The sequence below is a fragment of the Delphinus delphis genome, chromosome 13 (assembly GCF_949987515.2).
Source record: "Delphinus delphis chromosome 13, mDelDel1.2, whole genome shotgun sequence".
NCBI classification, from domain to species: Eukaryota; Metazoa; Chordata; class Mammalia; order Artiodactyla; family Delphinidae; genus Delphinus; species Delphinus delphis.
Window position 1 is genome coordinate 22,546,796 of NC_082695.1, and position 26,745 is coordinate 22,573,540.

The 26,745-nt window shown below is 49.8% G+C and overlaps 1 protein-coding gene across 3 annotated transcripts in view; it reads right to left on the reverse strand.

Moving 5' to 3' along the window:
• The window catches only part of ASCC2 (activating signal cointegrator 1 complex subunit 2), a 38,692-nt gene extending 12,830 nt beyond the window's left edge, over nt 1-25,862 (reverse strand). Inside the window, exons 1-14 of one of the 3 annotated variants that reach the window (XM_060028313.1) lie at nt 25,773-25,862; nt 23,736-23,773; nt 22,150-22,248; nt 16,108-16,266; nt 15,572-15,742; nt 14,477-14,606; nt 9,898-9,965; nt 8,878-8,988; nt 7,453-7,565; nt 3,558-3,632; nt 3,002-3,109; nt 2,682-2,750; nt 2,383-2,457; nt 953-1,133 (exon numbers count right to left, since the gene is read on the reverse strand). In XM_060028313.1, coding sequence (XP_059884296.1) covers nt 953-1,133; nt 2,383-2,457; nt 2,682-2,750; nt 3,002-3,109; nt 3,558-3,632; nt 7,453-7,565; nt 8,878-8,988; nt 9,898-9,965; nt 14,477-14,606; nt 15,572-15,742; nt 16,108-16,266; nt 22,150-22,230 — 1,341 coding nt within the window. In that variant the 5' untranslated portion in view covers nt 22,231-22,248; nt 23,736-23,773; nt 25,773-25,862. The remainder of the gene's footprint in view (nt 1-952; nt 1,134-2,382; nt 2,458-2,681; nt 2,751-3,001; nt 3,110-3,557; nt 3,633-7,452; nt 7,566-8,877; nt 8,989-9,897; nt 9,966-14,476; nt 14,607-15,571; nt 15,743-16,107; nt 16,267-22,149; nt 22,249-23,735; nt 23,774-25,772) is intronic. The other 2 variants (XM_060028314.2, XM_060028315.1) reach the window with 2 other exon arrangements.
• Nucleotides 25,863-26,745: the final 883 nt, after the last annotated feature.

A 26,745-nucleotide genomic window follows, 5' to 3' on the forward strand; every position in this document is an offset into this window, starting at 1 on the left:
GCGGAACAGCAACCACCAGACCTGACTATGTGGAGATGCTCTCCTTTGATTATCTCCACCTCGATGAGGGGGATTCAGTGCATAGACAGCTCAAAGTGGCTTAATTTTTTAGGCTTTTAAGGAAATTTACAAATCAAAAAAACAACAGTAAAACTCCTCCATGTCTGAAATAAGCCAAACAGGGAAAAGGGGGTGTGTGGGGGGAGGCACAAGGGGCTGTCATTCTCCAAGGTCCTGGGGCAGCAGTCACGGGGCCTGGGGTCTAACAGGAAGAGCAGCAGCGTCTGTCAATGGAGCATTGAGGGCCAGCCAGGCTCAGAGCATTCACTCCACACAGCAGCTCTGAGCATCATCCCACAGCCACATGGAGGTGGGTGGGGACAGTGGCAGTCCCCACCTTACAGGTGAGAAACCAAGGCTGATGTGAGGGACGTGCCTGAGGCCATTCAGCTGGCGGGTGACAGAACCAGGATACTTCCCTGAGCTGCCTGACCCCAGAGACTGTGTGGTCTTAATCCCCACATCATGGTGCCTGACATTCAGCGAAGAGTCCTGGGCTCAGTGGCTGATCAGTACGGCCACAGACTTGGCGATGGTGAGTTCTGTAAAAGCCTGGAGTGAAAGCACTAGATCAGAGGTTTCCACTCTGTTTAGAGGAGAGTGCCAACAAGGATTTCACATGGAAAAAGCTCCATTGCTTCATCTTATGGAGGGGAAACTGAGGCTTTGACAGCTAAGCGACTTGCCTTCCTCACACCCTGCCTAGCACGCCCGCAGCTCAGAACCCTCTAAAGGCAACGCAGAGCTGACCAGCAGCTCAAGACTGTCAACTCCAAAAGAAACCCTTTTCCCTGAGAGCAGGAACAAAGAAGGCAGGTTTCCCGCTGCCCAAACCTCTCGATGGGGCCAGGAGGGGCTGGGGAGCAGGGGAAGCACCGCTCTTGTCACACACCTCCTCTTCCTCCGAGTTCTGGGGAAGCGATGACGGTCTGCTGACCGCCTCTGCCGCCACCACGACCCCGTTAGGATTCTCAGCCACCGGTGGGTCTTTGGCATTGGTGGCTTTCCTTCGGTCCACCCCTTCCCATGCACTCTCAACTGCCTGGAGGATGTAGGCGGTCCGAGTCTCGTCCCTGTGAGGACGTGTTAAGGAGTCTCTCGGGAGGGCAGCTCTGAGGCAGCATTGTTTCTCAATCTATCCCCAGCATCTGACTGTATGGCTTCGGCCAGGGGCTGTCTGGGCTGCATCCAGTGGGCATCACGGGCACCTGGGCTACATGAGGAAACGGGCCAGGCAGACCACAGCCACACTAGCCTGAAAACCCAGTACCTGCCACTCAGCAGAAAGAAGCTCTGGGTAAAGACCGGGCCAGGGGCTGGCAGCAGAGCATCCTGGAACATGGCATTTGGACAATCCAGCAGCTCCTCCTCTGCACTGACCCCCAGGAGGAGGGCCCGGTGGGGACAGTACCACTGGGCTTCCTGTCGAACCAGTTGCGGGCTTTCTGTAAAGGCTGGGGGCCCACAGGGTGTCCCTGAGACAGGACTGAGCAACCTACCCAGTCACCAAAATGGTCCTTGGGCCTGCTCGTTCCTGCCCCTCCTCCCTCTCCACTACCCTGGGTATTGCCAAGCCAGATGCTGGGGAGTTGCCCTAGACCCCCTCACTCTACTTCTAACCCAACCCCCCACCAGCCAAAGTATGAAACTGACAATGTCACCCTCTGCTTCACACCCTTCCATGGCTCCCCAGCACTTGCAGGGCTGACCCCAAACTTCTCAGTGAGGGCCATCCCTGGGCCATGCAGGTCTGCTCGGCCCCAGCTCATCTGCCATGGCCTAAACCCCCTCCCGCTAGACACCTTCCCCTCAGCCCTCTGCAATCTGCACACAACATCTGTGGGCTCCTCAGACAGGCCTGCTCTGTCCGCTGTCCCCTGGGAACACTTAATTCAGGGTTTGGCCACCTCCTCTTCCTTGCGCTGTTCTCAACTTGGATTTCACTTCCGTGTGACACCCCCATCTCAAGCTCCACTGGGTTGAAGGCCCCCTTGGTTTCCCCTGACTCTGAATTTCTCCCATATGACACTCTAACTGCCTATTTAATTATCCATCTCTCATCCTGCAGTGAGGTCCATAAGGGCAGGGCTGAGTCCATCTTGGTCACACAGGCCCAGAGGCTCAGCAAAGACTAGGGTAAGTAGGGCTGTATTTGCCCCAAGGATCAGAGCAGTCATCTCCTCCAGAGACTGGGGCTGGGGCCTCGGCGGGCATCTAGGGAAGGCTGGCCTAGACGTGTTCTGGGGCCAAATGTCCCTCCACTCCCTGTGGGTCTGACCCGGTCAGGTCAGGCCCGTCCCAGGGGCTGCAGTGGAAGGATACAAGGCTGACGAGGCCTGCTGCAACAGGCTGATGTCATCGGCCACGGGGAAGAGCGCATCATAGTCCCGGAGGAACCTGCCAGAGAGAGCGCAGCGGGGGTGGGGGGAGAGGGTGTCGGGGAAGACAGGGCTGGAGCCACAGGGGCTGGTTTGCTGAGGGCCACTCCCTGTGTCTGCTGCCCAACCACAAATGCCAGAAGCTTAGACCGTGGTGAGCACATGGCAGGGGCTCTATTACGTAAGGTCTCCTGGGGCTGGTGGGAGTGCCACGGGCCCGTCCCAACTCAGCTACACGCTCACCTCTTTTCCTGCAGCAAGGAGCTGAAGATCTGAAGGAACTCTTCAACGAAGCCCTGAATGTTGTCACAGCTGGAACAGGACACAGGCAAGATGAGCTCATTCCATGCAGACAATCTGCAGCTCCCTTCCTCGCCCGCTCACCCCACCCCTCTGCCAGGCCTCCAGCCAGTTGGGGGAAAGAGGCATTTTTCTCAGTTTCCCATCTTTGCTCAGCAACCCTGGAGCAGGGGAGGGACAAGATGAAGTGAGGGAAACGCCTCTGCTGGGCTTGGGGAGGGGGCTTTTCCACCTGGGTGGGGCAGTGGCTCCCGAGTGTTTACCTGCTTTCTAGGACTGGGAGAAGGCAGATCTGGTTCAGGAGGATGTGAAAAATCTCCAGTAGCTTCTTCCTGGAATGGGAGAGCCTCTGCCACAGGTCACCTAGCAGCCTTCGAAGGCCACAGAGAAAAAAGAAGTAGATTTGAGAGGGAAAAAGGGCACCGAGGGAACTTCTTTCCAGCATTTGCAGGTGCCCCTTGCCCCCCAACCCCTGCCCCCGCCCCCAGGGGCTGGGAAAGCCTCACAGTTTGCTGTTGACAGCAGTTGGCAAAAGGCTACAGGCTCTGAGAGGCCGGCTGGTTCCAGGGCCACTTCTCAGCTCAAACAGGCGGTCAGGAACCAGCAGGTCAATAAGAGCTTAGAGCAACAGCTGAAGGGAAAAGGCTTCAATACAGAGGCCGGGAGGCCATTAGGTAGGGAGGCACCAGCCAAATCCGCATGGTCCGTGGTCCCACCCCCTTGACTTAGAGATGGGGATGCCAAGGCCCACGGAGGGCAGGGCCCAAGCTGGGGCTTCTCTCTCCCACAACAATACTCTTAGTTTTGTCCCCGCCTCACTTGCTATCTTCAAGCCTCCTCTTCTTAATTGCAGACTCCAGTTCGGAAATTGCTATTTCGTAAAAGGAAGCTAGCCTGTGGTGGCACATGTGGGTAAAAGGCTGGATTAGCTCACAAATATCACACTTCATTAGAAAAAGCAAAGCAAACTCAAGGGAGTGGGAAGGCCTATTTCTTGCTCCCAAGTTGTCACCACAGTTTTCTCCCGGGACCACCCTGGCTCTTCCTGAAGTTCACCCCAGATTGTCCCACAGTGGCTGGTCCTAGGAAGAGCCTTGTGGGAAATGCCCTGGAGCTACTTCCCCCATTCATATGGGAAACCAAGGCCCAGATAGGCTCATTCTAACAGAGCAATGAGAAGGCCACCCAGGACTCACTGGGGTTTGAGGAACAAATACAAGGTGACTTTTTTCTTGCTCAAAAACTGCCAGCAGCTCCCTACCTCCTATGACATCAAAGTGTAACTCCTCTCTGGTACATCCGTACCTGGCACAGTATAGCCAACCCTGCTTCTCACCTCAGCAACCTCACAGCCACCCCTTCTCAACTCAGATTTAAACTCTCCATCCCCTAAATTAGGAGATTGGGATTAACATACACACACTACTATATATAAAATAGATAACTAATAAGAACCTACTGTACAGCACAGGGAGCTCTACTCAATGTTTTGTAACAGGGCTTCCCTGGTGGCGCAGTGGATAAGAATCTGTCTGCCAATGCAGGGGACAGGGGTTCGATCCCTGGTCTGGGAAGATCCCACATGCCGCAGAGCAACTAAGCCTATGCATCACAACTACTGAGCCTGTGCTCTAGAGCCCGCGAGCCACAACTACTGAAGCCCGCACACCTAGAACCTGTGCTCCACAACAAGAGAAGCCACTGCAATGAGAAGCCCGCGCACCAACGAAGAGTAGCCCCCGCTCGCCACAACTAGAGAAAGCCCACACGCATCAACGAAGACCCAATGCAGCCAAAAATAAATAAATAAATAATTTTTTAAAAAATTCGGAAAAAAAAATTCTGTAGCAACCTATTGATATATGGGAAAAGAATCTGAAAAAGAATGGAGATATATATATATATATATATAACTGATTCACTTTGCTGTACACCTGAAACTAACACAACATTGTAAATCAACTATACTCCAATAAAAATTTCAACAAAAGCGAAAACAGAAACTCTTCATCCCAGCCACACGCTTCCTGATCACGCTCACCCCTGTGATTACTCCTCCCCGGAACTAGATGCACAGCACTCAGAAGATCGTGTTTTTACAACTTAAAATGCAGCTACCTCTCTTCTGGGGTGTAATTCTATCTCTGAACATCTTAGGCTTCCCAAAGCCAGAAATGCAGCTGACGTGCCTAGGACAGTGCTGAATCTGCAGCAGGCACCCTGTAAACATCTGTCTGTCAATCGGCTGGCTGCTGACAACTTTTTCCTAGTGCAGTGCTGTGCGTAGCAGAGGGTAAGCCGGCCCAAAGAGGCAGGCCTTTCGAGGCCCACAGCATGGCACCCAGAAGACGACAGAGAGGGTAGTTTGGCTCAAGCAGAGTCAGGCGTTGCCAGGATACACTGCTGGTGGGAGGGTTAACTGAAACAACCCGTATAGAGGGTGATTTGGTGAGATCTGTGAAAATTTTAAATGCATATACCATCTGTTCCCACAATTCTACTTCTAGGAATTTATTTCTCAGATATACTTGTAAAGAGGTACATAATGACCTGTGTACAAAGTTATTCTTTACGGCAATTTTTTTTGTAATAGCAAACAGTTGGAAAAAACCTAAATCTCTGGGGGCTGGTGTCCCACACAACGGAATTCTACCCAGCCATACCAAAGACTGAAGGTGCTTTATGCATAGATGTACATTAAATTTAAAAGTAAAATGCAAACAGTACATACAGTCCTCATAATATGCCAGTATATTAAATATTAAAAAGAGGGCAGGAGATTTATAATGTGTATATTTGCTTATATGTGCATATTTATATGCATATCTCTGGAAAATTCCACAAAAAAAACTAACCCGATGCTTGTGTGTGAGGAACAGAACTGGGGAAGGGGGAAAGGGAGGCTTTTCAATGTGTATTTTATACTTTTTGAGTTTTGAACCATGTGAATGCATTATTCGTTCACAGAATTAAAGGACAGAAAGAGAGGAGGGCTGAGAAGGTTGTTCTGAGAGAGATTAGCTAGAGGGCTGTTTGGGGAGGTAGTCCTTTGACCAGAGTCCTCTGGGACTGAGGGGCTGCTTCGCTCAGCGGGTGTTCCTGGCCTCCAGCACAGTTGGAACAGGCTGAGCCAGCCCCAGGCTGTTTGTGGGTCAGAGGCAGTGTCACTTGCCAAAGGCAGGGTCACTCGCAGTCAAGAGTGTTTTCTTTTCTTCCTCCTCAACTTGAGATGGGTGGAGCTGCTCCCCTGCCGCCACGGGGTACCTCGCAGGAAAGTCAGCTCTTCCAGAAATGACCCTCCCATCTCCAAAGACCCTTTCCAAAGCCATCTGCGCCATGTTTGGGAAGATGCTTTCACAAAATGGGAAAATGCTTATGGTGAGTGAAAATAAGTCTAAGAACAGCATGATCTCTCATAGAGATTTTCATTTCCTACCTTTGGGGATTTTCCAAAGTTCCTACAAGCATTTGCCACATTTACCATGAGAAAAGATACCTTTTAAAAACTGTGACAACATTTTTAAGAGTCCCATCCTAACCCCTTCCTTCTGGAGAAAGTGTGGATCAGTGCTTTATTCTAACGTTCTCCGGGAGGCTGATCGATCTTCATGTCTGATTTTTGTGAGCTGAGGAGAACCAGGCGGGCTCAGGGCACCAGCTGCCATCTCTGGCACATGCCAGGGTTAGATAAATGTTTTGTTGAATGGGTGAGCAAATGACCGAATGGACAGAGGGCTGGGTGGACGGAGCTGGGCAGCTCCCAGAAGCTCCTGCAAACGGTGGGGAGAGATGCCTGGCAAGAACAGCCAGAGGCCACTGAGAACAGGGCAGCCCACCCCCACCTTCTGCCATTGCCAGGCAGTGTGCCAGTTACCAGCTCACCCCCTTCTCACTGCACACGGAACAGATGCCCACGGTGCTAAGTGGGCAAAGAGGGTCTCCCTCCCTGCCCCGTATCCCCCTTGGTATCTTTCTTCATCACAGCAGGATCTTTCTATGAGTTATTTGGATAAAAGCCTCCAGGGCCTCCCTCCTGCCTGCCCAATAAAGGCCCCACTCCCTGCCAGCACACATCAAACCAAGTCTGACTTCCCTGGAGCCCTCTCTGGTTGTCGCCTGCTCCCCACGCCCACACCCGCCCCTCGTGTCACACTCCACTCCCCTGTTCTCCCCGGAACACACGCTGGGCCTCCGCAGGCTTCACTCCGCCAGCCTGAATGCGCTTCCGGCCATGGAAACCTTTCTCTGCCTGGAAGGTTGCTGTTCATTCTTAAGACCTCATTTAAGGGTCGCCCTGAAACCTTCTCTTATTTCATCAGATAGAACTTTGCTCCCTCGTCTGTGTTCATAATTCGGCCCCAACTGCTGGCGCCACACGGGCGCACATCTGCTCACATCCTCACGTGTGCTCTTCCCTGGGCTGGAGGCTGAAGTCCTCAGCCCGCTCCTTATCATCTGTCACTCCCTGTGCCTGCCTGTGACAGGGGGTCTGAAACAAAACGGGACTGAATTGAAACTGCCCAACTCTTGGGTTGGTGTTTTTCTTCCTCCTCTCCCCTGTTCTTAGCCCCAAATAGCAGTGCTTCTCAAATGCAGCCTCCACACAGGCAGGAGCTGGAAGAGGGCCTGGTGCATCCTAAGCACCCAATAAATACTTGCTGAACGAAGATGTGAACTCCAACCTCGACTTCAACAGCCAGAACTACCTCTGTACCTGTAACAGAAGTCGTGTTTCTGGAAGGTTGGGCAAGCCAAAGGGAAGATATCCAGAAAGGCCCAGAGTGTGGTGCAGGTATCACAAAGGTAGAGAACGATGTCCTTTAATTCCTGTCGCCAAAGGAAAACACTGCATTATTCTCCTTCGCCCCCAGGGACAACTCTGTAGAGGGTCTGAGACAAAGCTGACAAAGCTGGGGGTCCCCAACAGGCAGGTGAACGCTGGAGGTCCCGGGCAAAGACTGGCTTGTCCATCTCTAGAAGGACGATCTGGGGAGCTCAATCCAAGCCTTGGGTCTTGCTACTGTAGTTCCAACAGATGCACAGCCGGGGATCTCTAGGGTGACTTCTAGCTCTGGGCTAATACGATTCTCTCTCTCTCTCTTTTTTTAAATTAAATATATATATATTTTTTGATGTGTACCATTTTAAAAGTCTTTATTGAATTTGTTACAATATTGCTTCTGTTTTGTTTTGGTTTTTTGGCCGCAAGGCAAATGTGGGATCTTAGCTCCTCAACCAGGGATCGAACACGCACCCCCTGCACTGGAAGGCAAAGTCTTAACCACTGGACCGCCAGGGAGGTCCCCTGGGCTAATACGATTCTCTCTTGGAAGTTGAAGGAGAACCCATCCCTGAATCTGAAGACAGCGCCTGAGGTCCCGCACAGAAAGTACATCCCAGTGAGGACAAGAATAGCCCACCCTACTTTCCTTAGAGTTTGAAGCGCCTGTACAGAACAGGGAGTGCATCCTCATAGGCTTCTCTGATTCTCACGATGACGCTAACAAGCAGGCTGGGATCTCCATTTTACAGATGAGGAGACTTATCTGTAGAGACTTCTCTGCGGTTCAGAGGGGTAACATGCCCTGCTCCCGCAGCACTCGGTGTGCCCTTTTCTGAAACACTTGTTTAAGGCCTGTTCTCTCACGAGATCGCAAGCTCCAGGAGGGCAGCTCACAGCTGCTTCGTTCCTCCTCTAACTCTGGTGCTTAACACAGGGCCAGACGCACGTCCAGGCTCCTTAAACATTTACCTCCCATCTGGCATCCCCATTAGATTCTGAGTTCCATGAGAGCAGACGCCGTGTCTGCTTCTGCTCACTGCTTCACCTTCACAGCCCAGCCTGGGGCCTGGCACGTGCTAGGGGCTCCTCCACGCAAATCGGCGCGGTGGATGAAAGGCTCAATGAATAACGCACCCAGGAACCTGTCCACCTGAACTATGTGAAGACTAAACCTCCATCCTGTTCCCTCCGCTACTCCATAAATGAAGCTCCCAGTGAAAAGGCCTGCTGAAACGCTCTAAACCTGTGTGATGGGAACAGCTGCTGGTGGGGTTGGGGTAAAGGGCTGTGAGCAGGGGAAGAAGCTGCTGGGCCTTCTACTGGCCAGAAAGAAGCTGGGCTGAAGGGCAACCTCACCAGGAGAGGCATGTCGCTGGGGGTCAGCCGGCCCCTCTCCTCAAGCTTCTGGGGTGTGGTGCAGGCCCCGTCCCCTTGCAAACCACAATGCTGGAGGATATTGCTGAAGACCTGTGAAACACAAGAGATGACTCTCCCACATCCCGTCGAGCCAGCAGCTAGACCCCCATCCTGCAGCTAGCGACTGGTGATCTGAAAACTGCTTTGGAATCTTTAGAATATATGCCAGCGTTCCTGGGACACCAGCTGAGACAGTGACCTTCTCAGAGAGCGGGGTCAGAGTGGAATCTGTGTCAAAGTGGAGTAATGGGGGCATCCTTCTTGAAGGATTGTGGTGAGGATTAAAATGACAAAATGTATGTAAATCCTATGGATATTACCTGGATAGACTGGACAAGTGTATGGTGATGAATATTTAAGAGTTACAGTCAGTAACATATGTTTTTGGATCCCCTGGAGATGGCAATTTATGGGAACTATATTGAAATAAAAGACAAATCAACAGTGAGGGGAAAACAGAGCCCATCATAAAATCATGTAAGTATTTAACTGATGGTGCTATATTTTAAGTATGCTAGCATGTAAAATTCTAAGAGTTACTGTGAACAGTGGTTATCTCTTGGTGGGATTATGGAGGGAGATTAATCTCCCTCTTTCTCTTTTTTTGTTCTTTTTTTAAAATTTTCCAAATTTTCTACAATGAACATTATTTCATCTGATTTGAGAAACGTATAGGGGTATACTTAGAGGTAGATGGCTGTTGACAAACAACACAAAATGCACCCCAAGCTCTTTCTGTATGAGTGCTGGACAGCCCTTAGATTTCAGTCCTGTTCAAGAGAGGAAAGGATGAATTCAAAGGAGTGAGGTGAGGGGTGCAACACAGTGACAGTCTGGAGGTGAATCTGGGGTGGCGGGTGGGGGGGATTTCTCCCAGACTCTTCCAGGAAAGTTGAGAAACATCAGCAGGTAGGAGAAAGGCTCTGCCTCCCCTGGGCAGGGCTGAGAGCCAGTCAGTACCTGAAGGATGGTGGGCATGGTTTCATCCAGGTCATTATAGTAACTTGGCTGTTGGAGAAAGATGTTTCCTGAAAAGAGAAGAGAAAGGTAGGAATTGGGAAAAGACAGTAGGGGTGGAGAGGACACAGTACAAATGGTTGCCAGCATGTTCTGTGACCTTTCTCCCCTTTCCTAAGCCTGCCTGCACTAAAGCAGTCCTGGCCCCGGGCCCCGCTGGCACAGAGCTTTGGCCCAGCCTAGAAACTTCCCCGGGGTGAGGGAGGGACCTTGCTCAGTACAAGTTAACCTTTTAAGCACCTCTGCCCAGCGAATTACGTAAAAGACCCTCCCTGGTCAAACCAGCTCACCCTACCATCCCCAGGGAATGATCACACTTGGGCACTGTGCTTTGTATGACAACACTGGCTTTGTAAATAGGAGCTAGTCATCCAGGAAAATTAGGAGACAGGATCACTCTGCTCAAGAAACCTGGGTGCTACAATCCAGGAGTCTTGCCAGGCCACGCCTCTAGTAATGTGAGGAGATTCTAGGGAGAAATTTCTCTAGAAATTCTCCTACCCTCTGCTTTTGAATCTGCTAGCCATACTAATCCCTACTCCAAGGTGAGAGGCCTGCCAGGGACCTGGAGATAGATTTACCGCACATTTGCACTTATTCCTATAAAATGAAGCCCCTCTCCAAGTGTTCACTATCCTCCAAGTGCTGCTGCTGAGTGTGGAGGTTAGAGCATATGGTAACTGGAACAGAAACCAATTGTCCTGGCTGCCCAAATGGGTGGCGGAAGGGGGGAGGGAAGGAGGATCACAGCTAGCTGGGGGACAGGATGCAAAATGCCACTGCCCTTCAGAAGAGGCCTGGGTTCCTCATCCCACTACAATCCCAGGACCTAAGGCTGGCTGACTGTCAGGGTGCTCTGACCTCTAGGTGTCCTCTGTCTTTGGGCAGGTCTGTCCTCGGTTGCCTTAATGATAACCCTGGAGCCCTCACTCTATCCTGGATGATTTGAAAATGAATGAAATCAAAGGCCAGATGGGGCTGGGTGAGTAAGCAAGTCACTAGGTGGCTGGACTTTCTGTAAACACCTTCCTGGAGGCCGCTTCATTCCTTGATTCCAGAAAGCTGAGTTTTACCAGCAGGAGCTTCCTCAGCACCTCCCATCTGACCCCTCAACCTGTGAAGGTACTCCCTGACCTTCTGTGCCCACCTGCTCCTGACAGGCGGGGAGTGACTGAGCTGTCTCCCCACCCATCTCTGCTCTTCCTCATAAAACCCTCCTAGCAATATCCTCAAGGGCAAGTTTGAACTCCTGACCACGGCACAAAGGGCCTGTAAGATCTGGCTTCTGCTGGCATCTCCGGCCACCCTCTTCCCATCCCTCGAATTGCATTCTTCCCTCACACCATCCTCAACCTCACACAACGAGCCCTGTCCCCTCCCTCTGCCTGCAGTGACCTCCCAGAGCTAAGTCCACCATAAGGCAGATGTCACCCTCTCCAGGCAGAGTCTCCTGACCCAGGCATCAGGAGCAGGTCTCCTCCCATAATTCCCAGGCCACACAGTGGTCCTCACCACTCCTGGACCACCGGGAACAGGGGAAGGCACTCTTTCATAATCCTTCCCATGCTTAGGCCTGAGTAACAGGGATATTTTATAAGCATCAAAATAGATCACATTTCACAATCTACCCTTGAGGTCTTTGGAGTCTCCTTCTCCTTTATCTGATTCCAATGACATTGAAGATCTGACTTTTGATCTCTTAAAGAAATAATTTAAAAAGAAGGGACAGGAATGGCCTCCCTTGAAATATCCCTTCTCAGACTGAAGCAGTTCAGAAACCCAGGGTGGATGCAAGGTATTGTCAAACAGATCAGTGCTGTCCTCCACGGGGCCAAGGGCTCATATACTCCTGCTCTGGCAAAGCAGCTCCAAGAGAGTCTAACTGAAGGGCCCTGCTTTCACAATTACACTTGCTGATTCACAACACCAGCCTTAAGGTTGAAAAAAAAGCAGGAGGCAGGGACAGGGCAAGGACTGGGCTTCTGCCCAAAGGACAGTTGGCCAGTTCCCTTGCTCCCCCCTTGTCTCCTTTGTCAACCCTCTTCCAGCTGATCTGCTTTGCTCACGAGCTTCTGTGGTGGAGAAAGTGAAGGCTGCCCTTGCTGTGTCTCATGTCTTCTGCTCAAGGGTTGGAAAGAGAGCTTGTGTGTGTGTGTGTGTGTGTGTGTGTGTGTGTGTGTGTGTGTGCGCGCGCGCGCGTGTTGAAGGGTGTGGAGAAGGGGCCTGCAGACGGAGAGCCAGACAGACAGACACACATACACAATATGAAGGGGCTCCTGATACCTGATCCTGCCCTCTTTTCTGTGAACCAGCCTCTGTGAGCCAAAGAAAGGGCTCTCCTTAATAAGCCAATTTAGGGTTCTCAATCTAGGGATGAGAATATTCTAAAACAGCTCAAACTCTATGAGGGAGTATGTTTTCCTGGAGACAAGCTTTCATCTGATTCTCAAAGGAGTCAGTGACCTAAAAGATTAGGAACCCTGGCAACAGGCGGAGCTCTCTCACACCACCCTTGCTTGTCTGGAAATGCGGCCAGACAGCATCTCTGCCTGGACCCTCACAGCCGTCTACAGCCCACGGACCTAATGCTGCCCTTGCCTCTACTTACAACCTGCTCCCCCACCTCAAGTTTTCTCCAGATTCGTTAAGACTCCTCCCTCCAGCTGACCTCACTAAGCCCCGCTTTAGTCCCAGATGTGTCCTTTTCTGCCCCAGCAGCCCAAGCAGGCTCTCACATTCAAACCCACGCTGAAGCCCTGGCCCCCTCCATGGGCTCCCGTCACCACCCTCCCCACCTGCATGCTGCCAGATTAACCTTGTCGCCAGATGGCTCCCCACCCTGCTCCAAGCTCCTAGATGCTCCAAGCTCCTAGAGGCTCCCACAGCCTCGTCACAGTAAGAGCTCGCACTTACCAAGTGCCTGTAACGTGCCAGGCTCTGTGCTGAGCACCACCTCATATTTAATCCCCACAACCATACTACAAGTTGGTCTTCCCTTTCTTCAAGTGAGAAAACTCAGGCTTAGAGTGGCTAACTAACTTGGTCAAGGTGACACAGCTGGGACTAGAGCTGTGGATTGGGCAATTCAACTCTAGAACCTGCCTTCTTAGCCACCAAGCGATACTGCTCCCCAAGTGCCAAAGCCTGGCGTGCAGCCCTCCTTGATCCGGCCCCAGCTTCCTCCCCTGGCTCCTGCGCTGCCCTCCCAGAATGCTCCACTCCAACCAAACCGGCCTAATAATTGTTTCTCTAGCTAATCGTGCCTGCTTTTGTGCACTCATCCCAACCTCTGTCTAGAGTATAATTATTAAGGGTCTTTCCCAGGGAAAATAAAAGAAATTAACTGATGATCAGGCAATAATTAGATTTGAATGAGAAACCAGAGGTCGTTCCAATGAAAAGCTGGATATGAAATTTCATACACATTATGCTCTAATATGTTTTAAAAAAAATACAAAGAGAAAAGAGTAGAAGGGAATAATCACCAAATCATTGTCTCTGGGTGCAGGAATTTAGTAATTGCTTTCCTGTTTCTTTACACTTTATATTCTTTCAAAATTTTCTAAATTAACATATATTACCTTTATTATTGCGGTGGGGAGGTAGGAAGGAAGGGAAGAAGACATTTCTAGGGATAACTGAGCTCTGTAACTGGGCATTTGGAAGTCTCTATCTTGTAATCTCAGGGTGAGGAGTGCTGACAGGGGTGTCCAGGATGAGTAGCTCTCCGTGCCAGTCCAATGCCATGAGTGGCTATTCAAAAATGAGTCCACTGTGGCACTGTTCCCTCTGTAACTTCCCAACAAAGCTTCCGGCTCTGAGTGAACCTTCCAACCCATGGCCTCCTGATGGGATCCAACTGCTGATGTCTGTTCCCTTCACAAGCCCAAAGGGTCCTCCCTGAACTCTGCCCCCATCTGTTCTCAGCAGCAATGCAAATCTTGACATTTCTGAGGCAGCCCCATCACCCCTGAGGCAGGGAGTGGCCAAGGGTGAGAGCCTGAGAGTCAGGCCCAAGTGACATAAATCCCAGCCTGGCTACTCGTTAGTCACGGCCTCTCAGGCAAGTCCCTGACATATAACCTCAGTTTCCTTAACTGTAAATGGGGATGATGACACCACTGACATCACAGGGCGACTGGGAGGATCAACTGAGATGACATATGAGGAGCATCCGCAGAGTCACCAGTGAGCACTCAAATAACCGTTAGCTGTCGCCACCGTTCTTACTCTCATTGCCGAAGCAAACTCCCCGACTCCTTCGATTGTTTGACACATGGCCTAATGCTGACTCCAAGATCCTGGAGCAGCTGCGTGATGCCCATTTTTGTCTCCACTCCCCCACCACCACTTAGTCACTTCTTTCAGAGTTGACACACACGTCCACTAAGACATTTCCAAGCACCACCCACTGCTGCTGCTCTGAATCCCCCTGTGCTCATCCGGGCGCCCGCCTTTGGAATTTGGGGGCCATCTCTGTGCCCCCCCGCCCTGCCGCCGTCAGGCCACAGCCCCTACTCACCTATCATCTTCTGCAGCAGCGGGGAGTTGCCTTTTCCAAAGAGCACGCAGAGGTCCAGGATCTTTGGGATGTCAAACAGGAAGTTGTTGTAGAGGATTTCTCCAAAAGCAGAGGGGGAAATGAAGTGATCCTAAGGAACAGTGCAGAAAGCATGAGAGACTTTCCAAAAACATGTGCATTGCAGGGTAATAGCAAGCTCACAAGAAACAACCTTCAGGTCCATCAGCAGGGGCCTGGCTAACAGAAGCAGCTCTGTCCACACCGCAGACATGTCTGAGCCTCATGGACTGACCTGGAGCAGTGGTCACACTTCATCTTAATGTAAACAGAAGCAAAAGCTCACTATAAAACCATCAGCCGGGGAATCATTCTAAAATATTTATGTGTAAATCACCATGATGTCTGGGATTATTTAAAATACTCCAAGAAAAACAGAAAACTCAGGGGGAGGGAGCAAATAAGATGTCTATACCTGTTGAACCCAGGTAATGGGTACATGGGAGTCATTATACTTTTGTGTATATTTGAAAATTTCCATGTAACAAGTTAAAAAAACAAAAATGCAAGATACTATTTTTAAAATAAATATGTGCGCACACACACACACATTGAAAGGAAAAAAGTTTCCTGAAGGAACATGCACCTTGACAGTGGTCATTTTGAGGGGAGGGAGTTTTGTGGATGACTTTCATAATCTACAAAATATTTCTGTTATGTTTGAGTTGTTTAGAGACAGCATTATTATTTTTAAAATCAGGGGGAAAAAAGTAAAGGTTTTTAAAAAGCACATACGAGTCCCTCTAAAAACTCAGAACCAATGTATTCGCCCTCTGACGCACAAGGAGGGCATAGTCACGCGCCACCTGGCACAGGGCCTTCGGCTCCCCATCGATGAAAACATTGGGTGTAACGCAGGCGACCCGGTGACTTAGAGGATAAGGGAGGTGGCACAGATTTCTTCCCCAATGGTGGGAATAAAAGCAGAGGGGAGACAGAGGAAACATGATACTTCCAGAGCCTTCCTTCCCAGGGCTGAGAGCCTGGCACAGAGGTGTCAGGTGGCGGTGGTGACCTGTCACGGGATCCGGGGCTTACTTTGGATTCCTTGTGAGTGGACATGCGAAGGAAGGTGAGAAAAACACTTCGGTGGAGGCGCTTCTCCATGTCAACGACCTCAGGGGCCGGGGCCACCCAATCGTCGAACTTTCGGGGGACATAGTGCAGGTAGGAGTCCAGGCACTTCTGCAGAGTCTCGTCGAAGACAACCTAAGCCAGGCGACAGAGGACAGCAAGGGCTCGTCACTGAGGCCCAAGGGCGTGTGGGTGGACTGTGCAGGGCTCACGGCCCATCAGCCCTGGCCTGTGGCAAACACTCCAACCCCAAGGGACCGAAGAGGTATAAATGAGCCGAGGGCTAAACACGAGTTTCTAAAAATGACGTGTTGGAAGGCGTTGTGTAAACATCACTAAGACTGTGATACAAGTCAGAGCAATCCAAACCACAATTTGCTGTTAAGGATCCAGTGTAAGAAGCAGAGAAAAAAAGCATCTCCTGGGAGAGAAAAACAACAGCACCCAACCAATGGCATGTCATGTGCTTTGTCTTAGCGTGAATTTTGATAGAATGTTACCTGGCACCAGAATTTATCGTGAGGCAGGGCCAGGAGCCAGTCGAGGTCATTGGCTACGAAGGTGGCGCGTTCCAGGTACTCCTCCACTAGGGCGGGAATGTTGTCTTTAGGGGGCGGTTTGTATAACACAAAATACCGGTCTGCCTTCTGCTCGGGGTGCTACGGATCCAAAAACCACGTGTTAACGTGGCAGAGGTTAGTCAGTGAGGGCCCATTTGCCAACCCACAGCAATGACAACACTGGGCTGTTCCAACCAGTGACCCTCAAGCATAAAGAACTGAGTGTCTCTGACAAAGGGGGCTTGGTTGCAGCCAGGGAACACCAGGCGGGCATTAAATACCATGTTTTTTGGAGAATATTTAATGACATGGGGAAAGGTTAAGGGAAGAAAAAGCAGGACACAAACCTCTCTATTTTATAACCAGTTTGGGGAGTAAAAAAAAAAGTACACATATTTAACACATTCACACACTGGTACAGATTTTTTTTTAAAGTGTGTGTGTGGGGGGCACCCCCCCAAAGCTCACAGTGGCTATCTCTAGTGGAAGGGATTATGACTTGACTATATTTTCCCATTAAAAAAAAGAACATGTATTATTTTTTAAATTATTTTTTAAATCATACAAGTGAGGCATGAGCATCCTTTCTTTCAAAAACTCACAATAGTACAGAAAGGTGAGTTGCCTGGCCCATACCCCCAGCCCCTGTGTCAACCCAGAGGTAACCCCTCACCATTCCCTGAGCATCCTCACAGACCTTTTCTAAGTATTTACATTAAAATGTGCCCATATGAGGCATTTCTTTGGACCCATTTTCATCTTTCTGACACAAACAGTATCATACTGTACATATCACTGTGCTATACCCTTTGTATAATCAGAAAAAAACCTCAGTATTTTTTTTAAAAGATGCTAATCAGGTAATTGCAGGTCTCAGCTTAGCATCACAAGCTCTCTCTTCCAACCCTTACCTTGCCATGAACAAATCTTACTTTGTTCACCATAAAGAAGAGAAGATGAGCTCAGTTTTCTCCTCTGACTACATAAGGGCTGCTTTCTCTTGGGGAGGGGGGGAGGTGATAACAGGAAGAAGGCTGGGCTGCGTCTCAGCTATTATCAACCACAATCCACCCACTTCCAGGTCTGTCAATCCAGGGGGCACAGGAAAACCACAGCTGATTGGTCAGTCTCCTCGAGAACCACCTACACCTCCCAACTGCCTAATGCAAGTTTGCAAACTGTGGAGTCTTTGAGTCCCGCAGGATTCCTTGGGGGTCACCTGCCAGGTGGGTCTTCAGGACCCCTCCCATTTAAATCATAATTTATACAAAAGGAATCCTGCTGCCTGAAACAAATCCAAAACTACTCTCTAGGCCCTAATTTCATCTCCTTGGTTTTCGAGTTCCCCTCCTGCCTTTGTCTGTTGACATCTCACCTCTTAGGTCACTTCTCAGGCCAGGCTACTCACCCCACTCACCCAACAGACACACACATACACACACCCCTGACAGTCTACCTCCCTACAATCCTACACATTTACTGACACCCTGCTGCACACATGAAGAAAGGCATCCTCTACAGAGGGGAAGATGCACATCTAAGCTATCAAATGAGCACAACACAGACAGCTCAAACCCGGCAGAGAGACTGTGAGAGGGCAACAGGTGATTAACTGCGCCTGGAGGACGAGGGGCCGCTTCCCAGGGCCGGCAGCATCTGAGCTGGCCCTTGGAGGATGAAAAGGATTTTTAGGTGGAAAACACAGTATTTTTATGGAGGCATAAAAATGGGCCATTTAAAAAAAAAAAAGGGTACAGACTGCACCAGGCGGTGGGAGATGGATTTGGAGGGAGAGATGCTGGAAGGATAATAAAAGCCGTCACTCACGGAGGACCTGCCCTGTGCCGGCTGCTGAGTAGGCCTGTCCCCCAGCCCATTTCTTTTTTACCTAGAACAACTATTTCAAAGGGAGACAGTATTCTCCCCATTTTACAGAGGAGGAAACCAAGACTCAGTCAGATTCAGCAACTTTGCCAAGGTCACAGGGCTAAGGAAGCAATTGAGGCAGGATTTGAACCAAACCTGACACTGCAGACCTACTAAATGACCTAAGGTACCATGTGTCACCCTGGTCTCACTGCTCATCCTTCTCACCCCAGCTCTGACCTCACCTCCTCCAGGAAGTCTCCCAAGTCCCACCCTGACTAGGTTAGGGGTTTCACCTGGGCTCCCCAACACCTGCACTCTATGCTTCCCCGACTGTAGCACTTGTTAAACTGTATCAGAAGTGCTTGCAGATCCGTGGTTGCTGTGGAAGGGGACAGAGGAAGGGATAGATTATAGGGGGGGCACCAGGACACTTTCGGGAGTAGTAGAAATGTTCATTATCTTTTTTTTTCTGGCCGCACCACACAGCATGTGGAACTTCCCCGACCAGGGGTACCAGGGATTGAACCCGTACCCCCTGCAGTGGAAGTGCAGAGTCTTAACCACTGGACCACCATGAAGTCCAGAAATGTTCATTATCTTGATTATGGTGATGGTTTCATGGGTGTATGCAGATGTCAAAACCAATCAGATCGTATACTTTAAATAAATACATGCAGTTTATTGTCCTCCAATGATACCTCAATAAAGTGATACAAAAGGGAGGGCCTGCCTTCTCCTTCTCCCCCACTACCCTGCAGGTCTCTGGAGGGAGTCTGAGTCTTGCTCACCACAGCAGTCCCAACCCCTAGAACAGTGCCTGGCATCGAGCAGACTCTCCATGTACATTTGCTGATTGAACAAAGGAATGCATGGAGGTAATGAAGGACCAGATCCTGTCAGGGTCTCTGAAGGACCTTCAATGCCACGCTCAAGAGTAGGGGCCATTGGGGGACTTCCCTGGTGGTCCAGTGGTTAAGACTCCATGCTCCCAATGCAGGGGGCATGGATTCGATCCCTGGTCAGGGAACTAAGATCCCACATGCCGCATGGTGCAGCCAAAAAAGAAAAAAAAAAAAAAAGAGTAGGGGGCATGGAAGATTCCAGGGCAAGGAGCAGCAGGCTCCAACTGTATCTTCCACTCTTCAGGCCTGGCTTAGGTCCCACTTGCTGCATGAAGCTTTCTGAACATTCTCTGCCCATCAAACTTCTGCTCTGTTTATCCTGATAAGAAACTATTTTGGACTGTTCTCCAAATGCTCCACTTATACGAGTCTTGTCTTTCTCAAGAGCCCATTCACCCACTTTGGCCCAAGACTTGATTTCTTTTGGATCTTCAATAGTAAGTATGTGCATCTGCACGGTAACTACTCAATAAACATTAGCTTCAGCTATCACTCTGCAGAGGCAGCATGATGGCTGTCCCTTTGCTGGAGATCTTCTTCTCCCAAGTTGGGACTAAAGAGACAAATACAGGGCGGGTACATCTCTGAGGACAATCTTTCAGGAGCTTCTGGTGGCCTGCAGCACAGCCAAAAGACTGCTCCTCAATCAAACAGCTGTCTTCCTTAGCTCGTCCCTCTTCCCACCCTACACCCCATTCATAATGCCGCTGTCACCGTCACAGCTGTCATCACCGTCTTCATTGAGTGCTCACTATGTCCTAGGTTCACTGCTAATTCACAGGCATCTCATTTAATCCTCACAACCACCCCAGCAAGGCTGGTTCTACTGTTACCCTGTTTTGGATCCTGAGGCTTAGAGATGTTAAGTAACTTGCCCAAAGTCACAGGGCCAAGTCTGTGTGACATTAAACACAAATCCGGGCTCCTTAACTCTGCTTCCACCCCAGGTGGTTTGTGTAGGAGTCAGGCTCTCAGAAGTCCAGGCCAATAGACACAGGTCCTCCTGCCAGGTCCATCCTCCTCCCACTGCTCTGCCCGGCTAGTGCTTACTCACCCTTCAATACCCAGTTCAGGATCCCCCTCTTTCTGGAAGGAATTCCTGGCAGTGTGTGCTCTCCCACCACCCTAAGACCTCCCCGTACCCATAAACCCCGCTGGTCTGGATCAGCAGCCTGGACTTCCTTCCCTCATATCCTGATCATGCTGCAGAGAACTACCAGTCTGCTTTCTCCCCTCAAGGGCAGGAACCATGTCTTTTCTCTTTGTAGCTCCAGTGCCTGTCACAAAGCGTGGCTACGGTCTTTGACTCATTTACTGAATGTCTCCTGAGAGCTACTACGTGCCTGGCACTGGAAAACCAGAACAAAGGGAAGGGCCCGGTCCCTGCTCCCACGGAGCCCACAGTCTAGCAGCCCAGGTGTCCAGTACGTGCGGAAGGACTGAGGTGGGAAATCAGACCCAAGGAACCCGTCTCCACCAGCGCCGACCAACAGAACCTCTGCAGTGACGGAACTGCTCTAGACCTGGTCCGTGCTGGCCAATACAGTAGGCTCTCACCACATGGGACTATTTTAACCTAAATGAACTAAAACTAAATTAAAAATCCAGTTCCTCAGTTGAACTAGCCACAATTTCAAGAGCTCAACCACCACACGTGGTGAACAGCTAACATATTGGACAGAACAGTTCTCAATTTTCTGATCAATAACCCCCTTACATAAAAAGATTATGAATACAAGGATATATTGCACAACACAGGGAACACAGCCAACATTTTATAACTATAAATGGAATATAACCTTTAAAATTGTGAATCACTATGTTATACACCTGAAACATATAATGTTGGACATTGACTCTACTTCAATTTAAAAAAAGTTACAAAAAAGAAACAAGAGGCTTTATAGCAGAAAGGTTAAGCCTATGGGCTCTAGGGGCAGCCTAGCTGTGTTCCCATCCTGGCTCCCCTAATTTTCCAGTTTTATGACCCTGAACTTTTAGTTTCCTCATCTGTAAAATAGGGACAACCAAAATGCCTACTCAGAGGGCTGTGGTTCGGCTTACATGAGATAAATCCAGGTGAAAGGTTTGGCCAAGAGCGAGTGCTCTATAAATTTTTTTTTAAATTTTTATTTATTTATTTATAGCTACACTGGGTCTTCGTTGCTGTGCACGGGCTTTCTCTAATTGCGGCAAGCAGGGGCTCCTCTTTGTTATGGTGCACGGGCTTCTCATTGCAGTGGTTTCTCTTGTTGTGGAGCACAGGCTCTAGGCGTTTGGGCTCAGCAGTTGTGGCTCGCGGGCTCTAGAGCACGGGCTCAGTAGTTGTGGCACACGGGCTTAGTTACTCCGTGGCATGTGGAATCTTCCCCGACCAGGGCTCGAACCCGTGTCCCCTGCATCGGCAGGCGGATTCTTAACCACTGAGCCACCAGGGAAGTCCCCTCTATAAATATTAAGTACTATTATTAGAGAGTAGTTAGGAAATAATAGGAAGCCATCCAGAAAGCAGGAAATAAAACACCAAGCTCGTTTCCCACAATTTTACTCAAGCTCCCAGAAAATACTTCCTCCCACCTTGTTCAAGTAAGCTCATATTCTTGGGAAAACAGCAAGGGGGTATGGGGACTCCAGTCCCCGCGTCTGTCTCCTTCTCCAGCACCCTGGCACCTCTCTGCAGCTCTAATCTCTCCCCGCAGCTGGTAATCGGCATGCTCACAGCCTCCTTAATTTTCAGTCTCACAAGCCCTGCCAGGTCTGTGTGTGGCGCTTCTCAGCCCGTTCAGAACTGACCTCTGAAATCAGTGTGCCCCGCCAAAGTGGATAGCAGCTGGGACAGCTCTGAAAAAGGCCCATCCGAAACCTGAGCACCTCCCACAGGGTCCAATCCCCAGACCCAGCTTTGGGCCAGCCCCACTGCTAGGCCAGCTCAGGCTGAGTCAGAACTGCCATCAGACTGATTCAAAATGAAATGCTTTGCAGGCAAGGTGTGGGGTGGTGACATGGAAAATACCACTCAAATTCAAGCTGCTCGGAAAGGAAACTTCTACTCTACGCTGGGCCTGGAAGGACCTAATAGCGTCCTGACTACTGAATTACAGACTGTGGCCCTTGGGTCATTCTAGAACAGATAAAGAAGGAATTTACTTTTTGCTTCTGAAATTGCAAGAATGATAATATCAGGCTGAACGGCCTCAAGGCACCGGCTCACCAGCGCTGGTGAAGTCCTCAGCTTCCCTGTCTTCAGGTCCTTGTGGGTGATCTGGAGTTGGTCCAGGGGCAGAGCTGGCATTGTGCTGCATTGACCCTCCTGAAAGGAATATGGATGGGAAGAAGACAGCAGACACAGAGGCTCCTGGGGGCAGGGCCTGCATTGGGGCTGATCCCAGAGCCAGGAGAGAAGCTTCAACCTCTGGCCTCAAAGGCTTCAAAGGCCTGCTTCCTGTACCTACTAATCTAGACCAAAGTGACTTTTTTGCCTAAAGCAGCAGTTATCAGCTGAGGAGGAAAACACTCCCCAGGTGACTCCTGAAATATTCCCACCCAATTTGAGAAGTACTGGTTAAAAGTACCTAGATTATCTTTATTATGGCTCCAGGTCCGTGCCCTCCCTCAGGCCTCAGACATGCCACAAAAGGCCAGCACAGTCTCAATGATGACATGAAGACATATCAAGGCTGGGATGAGGAAATCATCACCTCCTGAATCCTCGCAGAGGAGCTGAGGGGCATGGTCAGCCATGAGTTACTGGAGTCCCAGCTCTCAGATATTAGGCCTGGCCCTGGTCTTATGAAGACAGACTGATAAAGCAGGGTCTCTGCCCTGGGGGAGCTTCTGATCCAATAATAATAATGACAATGGCAGCGGCAGCGGAAACATGCTTCTCATGTGCTGGTGCTCTTCTCAGTACTTTTCTCAGCATGAACTCGCTTTATGCACCTTAAGTTGCTTTACATGTATTAATGCTCGTAACAACTCTAAGGTTGGTACTATTATTACCTTCATTTTATCAATGAGGTAACAGAGGCTTGGAGAAGATAAGAAACTTGCCCTAGGTCTCAGAGTTAGTGGCTGGTGAAGCACGCTGGCTCTTAACCATTCGCTGTACTGAGTCTAGTGCACTTGAGCTGGTGGGGGCTGTGGCTGTCGGACAAGCATTTCTAGAGGAGTGCCTGAAGGCTCAGGAGAGCCTGAGTTGAGTCTTGAGAGTGGAGACTGGCCAGGGAAGAAGGATGTCCCAGGCAGAGGAAACGGCAGGAGCAAAGGTAAGGAGGTAGGAAGCAGCTTGGTATACGAGGAACCTTGGTTCAGCGGCTGCTTTAAAGACTGTGAAGATATCCATCTTCACATGGGATGCAAAGACAGAGGTCCAGTCTGTCTAGTCCTCGAGGCTTGTTCCAGCTCTAGGATCGCAGTGGATAGTGGATCAGACACATGGTCCCTGTGTCTGAGCTTTCATCTTTCACCTTTGCAACATGTAGATAACACCATCTGTTGTATATACATTACTTCTAATCAAGTTACTATCTTACTAGCCTTTTGCAATAACCCAGATAAGAACGACAAGGATTATTATGCTCAGATGTCCTAAGAGGGGCCCTGATTTGCTCAGGTAAATACATGAGTGGCCAAGTTGAAACTGAAGCCCAGCTCTTGTGCCTGGACACTTGGGTCTCTTGTGCTGATGCTAAAAATACTTCTTTCCTAACCCCTCAGCGATGCTGGGAGGGCAGCTGGAAACATCAGTGGTTGGCTCACCAGCGCAGAAGTCACAAGCCCAGTCCTTTCCATACTTACCTTCCAATGACAGTAGTGGGAGTGTCCAGTGTGGAGACCTAGGGTGGGGAAAGAGTCATAATGAGGAGGCGGCTCTCCACCCTTATAATTCTAGGCCCCATAGTTCAGGCCTAGACAGGTAGAGACAGCACCTGCTTTTGGAAGAAATCTACTCCTACAAGCCAGTGCCTGTAAGGGTAGTTCAGACCCAGGCTGGTGTGATGGTTGAAAGAAAAGTTTATAGTTCTACAGCCTGGGTTCAAATCCTGGCTCCATCCTACCCATGTTGAGACCTTGAGACAGTTCCTTAACATCTCTAAGCCTTGATTTCCTCATCTGTAAAATCCAGATAATAACAGCACATAATCTCATAAGCTCTCAGGGTTGGCATGAGAAGTAACCAGTACTAAGTCATCAGGATAGTACTTGGCATATAATAAGCACTCAGTAAAGTTCACTTGTTGTTATTATTCAAGTCCCAATCATAAGCAGAGCACTTTGGGCTTCCTCAGTTACTTGACAAACACTAACTGAATACATTCTGGGTCCTGGGCATGTAAATGACTATCATTCCGTGTAGTTAGAGCTGTAACTGGAAATTTCCAGAACAAGCACAGCAGAGAAAGGAAGGATGTCACAGAGAAGATGACTTACAACCTGGCTGTTGAAGGATAGGAGGAAAAGATGAAAAGGAAGGACATTCCAAGCAAAGAGCAAGCATGAGTAAAGGCTCAGAGCCTGTGGCTCTGAAGGAAGAGGGAGACATTTGGGATGGCTGAAAACACAAGGTCAGAGAGGGGGTGACAGAAGTGGAGAGAAGAGGTTGGATAGGAAAGATGCAGCCATGTTACAAAGAGCCTCAAATGCTATGCTGAAGATTTTGGCCTTTCATTTGAAGGCAGTGAGGCGTCATTTAAGTAGAGGAGAGACACCATCAGAAAGAGAAGATAATAACTTGGTGCAGGAGAGGCCTTCTTTGAACCACTGGAGAGCAAACACTGTGTTCAATAACTGTGTTAATAGGCCATTCAAAGAGTTTTTGAGTACCTACTATGTGCCAGGCACGGAAGCCTGCCTGGAGAATCCTAAGGCGGGCAAGTAACAGACCTGATTCTGCCTTTCATAGAGTTTACAGTCTTGATGGTTAAGACAGATATGAACCAGACAGCCATACAAACAAGTAAAACTCAACACCGTGAGTATGCTATGCAGGTAAGGCCCTTGGGACTATGACAGCATTTAACAGAGAGAACTAACTTGAGGGAGAGAGGATGTCAAGGAAGTTTTGAGTTTTCATCTCAAGTATGAATAGAAATTAACTAGGCAACGACTGGACTCTAAGTTCCAAAAGGATAAGGACCATGACCATGATGATATCTGTGCCCCACCAATGCATCCTCAGTGCCAAGCAGGGCAGTAGATGCCACAAATTAGGAAAGGGCCCCATATTGACCAATTTCAATAAGTCCTGGGAGCATCCCCAGGGATACTGCTGCCTCAGTTTCTGTCTTCACCCTTCTGGTCTCAATTCAATATTACTCTTCTCAGAGACCTTACCAGACTACCCTATCTAAAGTATCCACTCCCCTAGTTACTGTCATATCTTTAATTACCTAGCGCATTTATTTGTCGTTGACTGTCTCCGCTTATTAGACTGTAAGCTCCATGAGGGCGGGAGCCTTGTCTGTCTTGCTCTGTTTGTATCCCCAGTACCTAGATCTGTGCCCGGCACATAGAAGGCGCTGGACATATATTTGTTGAACGAATTAATGAACGCTGAGGAAACTGAAGCTCGGGGTTAAGTGGGAGGATCGTGACTCGTCCAAGGCCAAGGTCACTCTCGGGCCGATCCTCGAATCCGAGACTCTAAGCTCTGGCGGCCTAATTGGGCGGGGGTCGGTGGAGGGGTAGGAGGAACGGGGCGACTCGCGGCCCCTGGGGCAGTGTAACGCTTGGCCCTGCCGTGTAGGCAGGGAGGCCCGAGGCCGCGTAAGGCACGGCTGCGGCCCTTCCCAGGCCCGATGCCCCACATCCGGCAGGGCCCAGCCACGCACTCACCTCGGCGGCTCCACTGCCGGCGCTGTACCGCCGCCGCCACAGCCGCCGCGGTCCACGATGACAGCTCCCACAGCGCCGGCACTTCCGGGGTCAAACTGCGATTCCGCAGGCGCAGACAGGAAGCCTCGGCCCGGCCCCGCCCCCGAAGCCAACTGCCGCCGGGAAGCCGGGCCCGGGGCCACGCCCCCAGCCGCAAGACTCTGCCCCCATTAGGAACAGCCCACTGTCCCCCCTTAGCTCTCTTCATGCTTTTGCAGAGAGAATGGAAGGTGGGCGGAGAGCAGGTATGGTTCCACCTCTTGGAAAAAACAAGTATGGTACCTGGGTTCTTAGGATCCCAGGCTTCCACCTCCTTCCTTAACCTACTCATTCATAATCTCAAGTCCAGGAGGAATTCTGCAGCTGAATGCTGCAAGCTGTGTCAGAACACTGAATGCTTCCCTTTTTTGACATCATTTTTTCAGGCAAACTGAACATCCAGTGATATGGAAGGGACAGAAAAAAAGTGCCAGTAACTCCATGTTTTTTTCTTCTGGCATCACATCCATTGGCCACACAGGAAATATAATTTGTATCTTTGTGGTTGGTTGGAAGACAATAATGTGTGGCAGCCTTTGGTACAGAGAAAGCTTAAAATAGGACTTCTGGCAAAAGTGTATGGATTGGTCTCATCATTCCCGATGGGTATTAATATCACTGAAGTTTTAGAGCTAAATAACATGACTATAAAAAGAGAAAAACATCCAATAAGACACCTGACTTCTCTAAACATGTCTCAGTTTCCTCATCTGTCAAAAGGGGTCATTGATACCCACTTCATCATCATTAGGAGACTTAATGAGATAATACAGACAATAGCAAGCACATAGTAGGTGCTCAAAAAATTGAATGGAGAGAAAGGAAGGAAGAAGAGGAGGAAGGGAGGAAGGAAGGAAGGAGACTCCCTATCAGTTGGAGTGTTAACCCTTATACA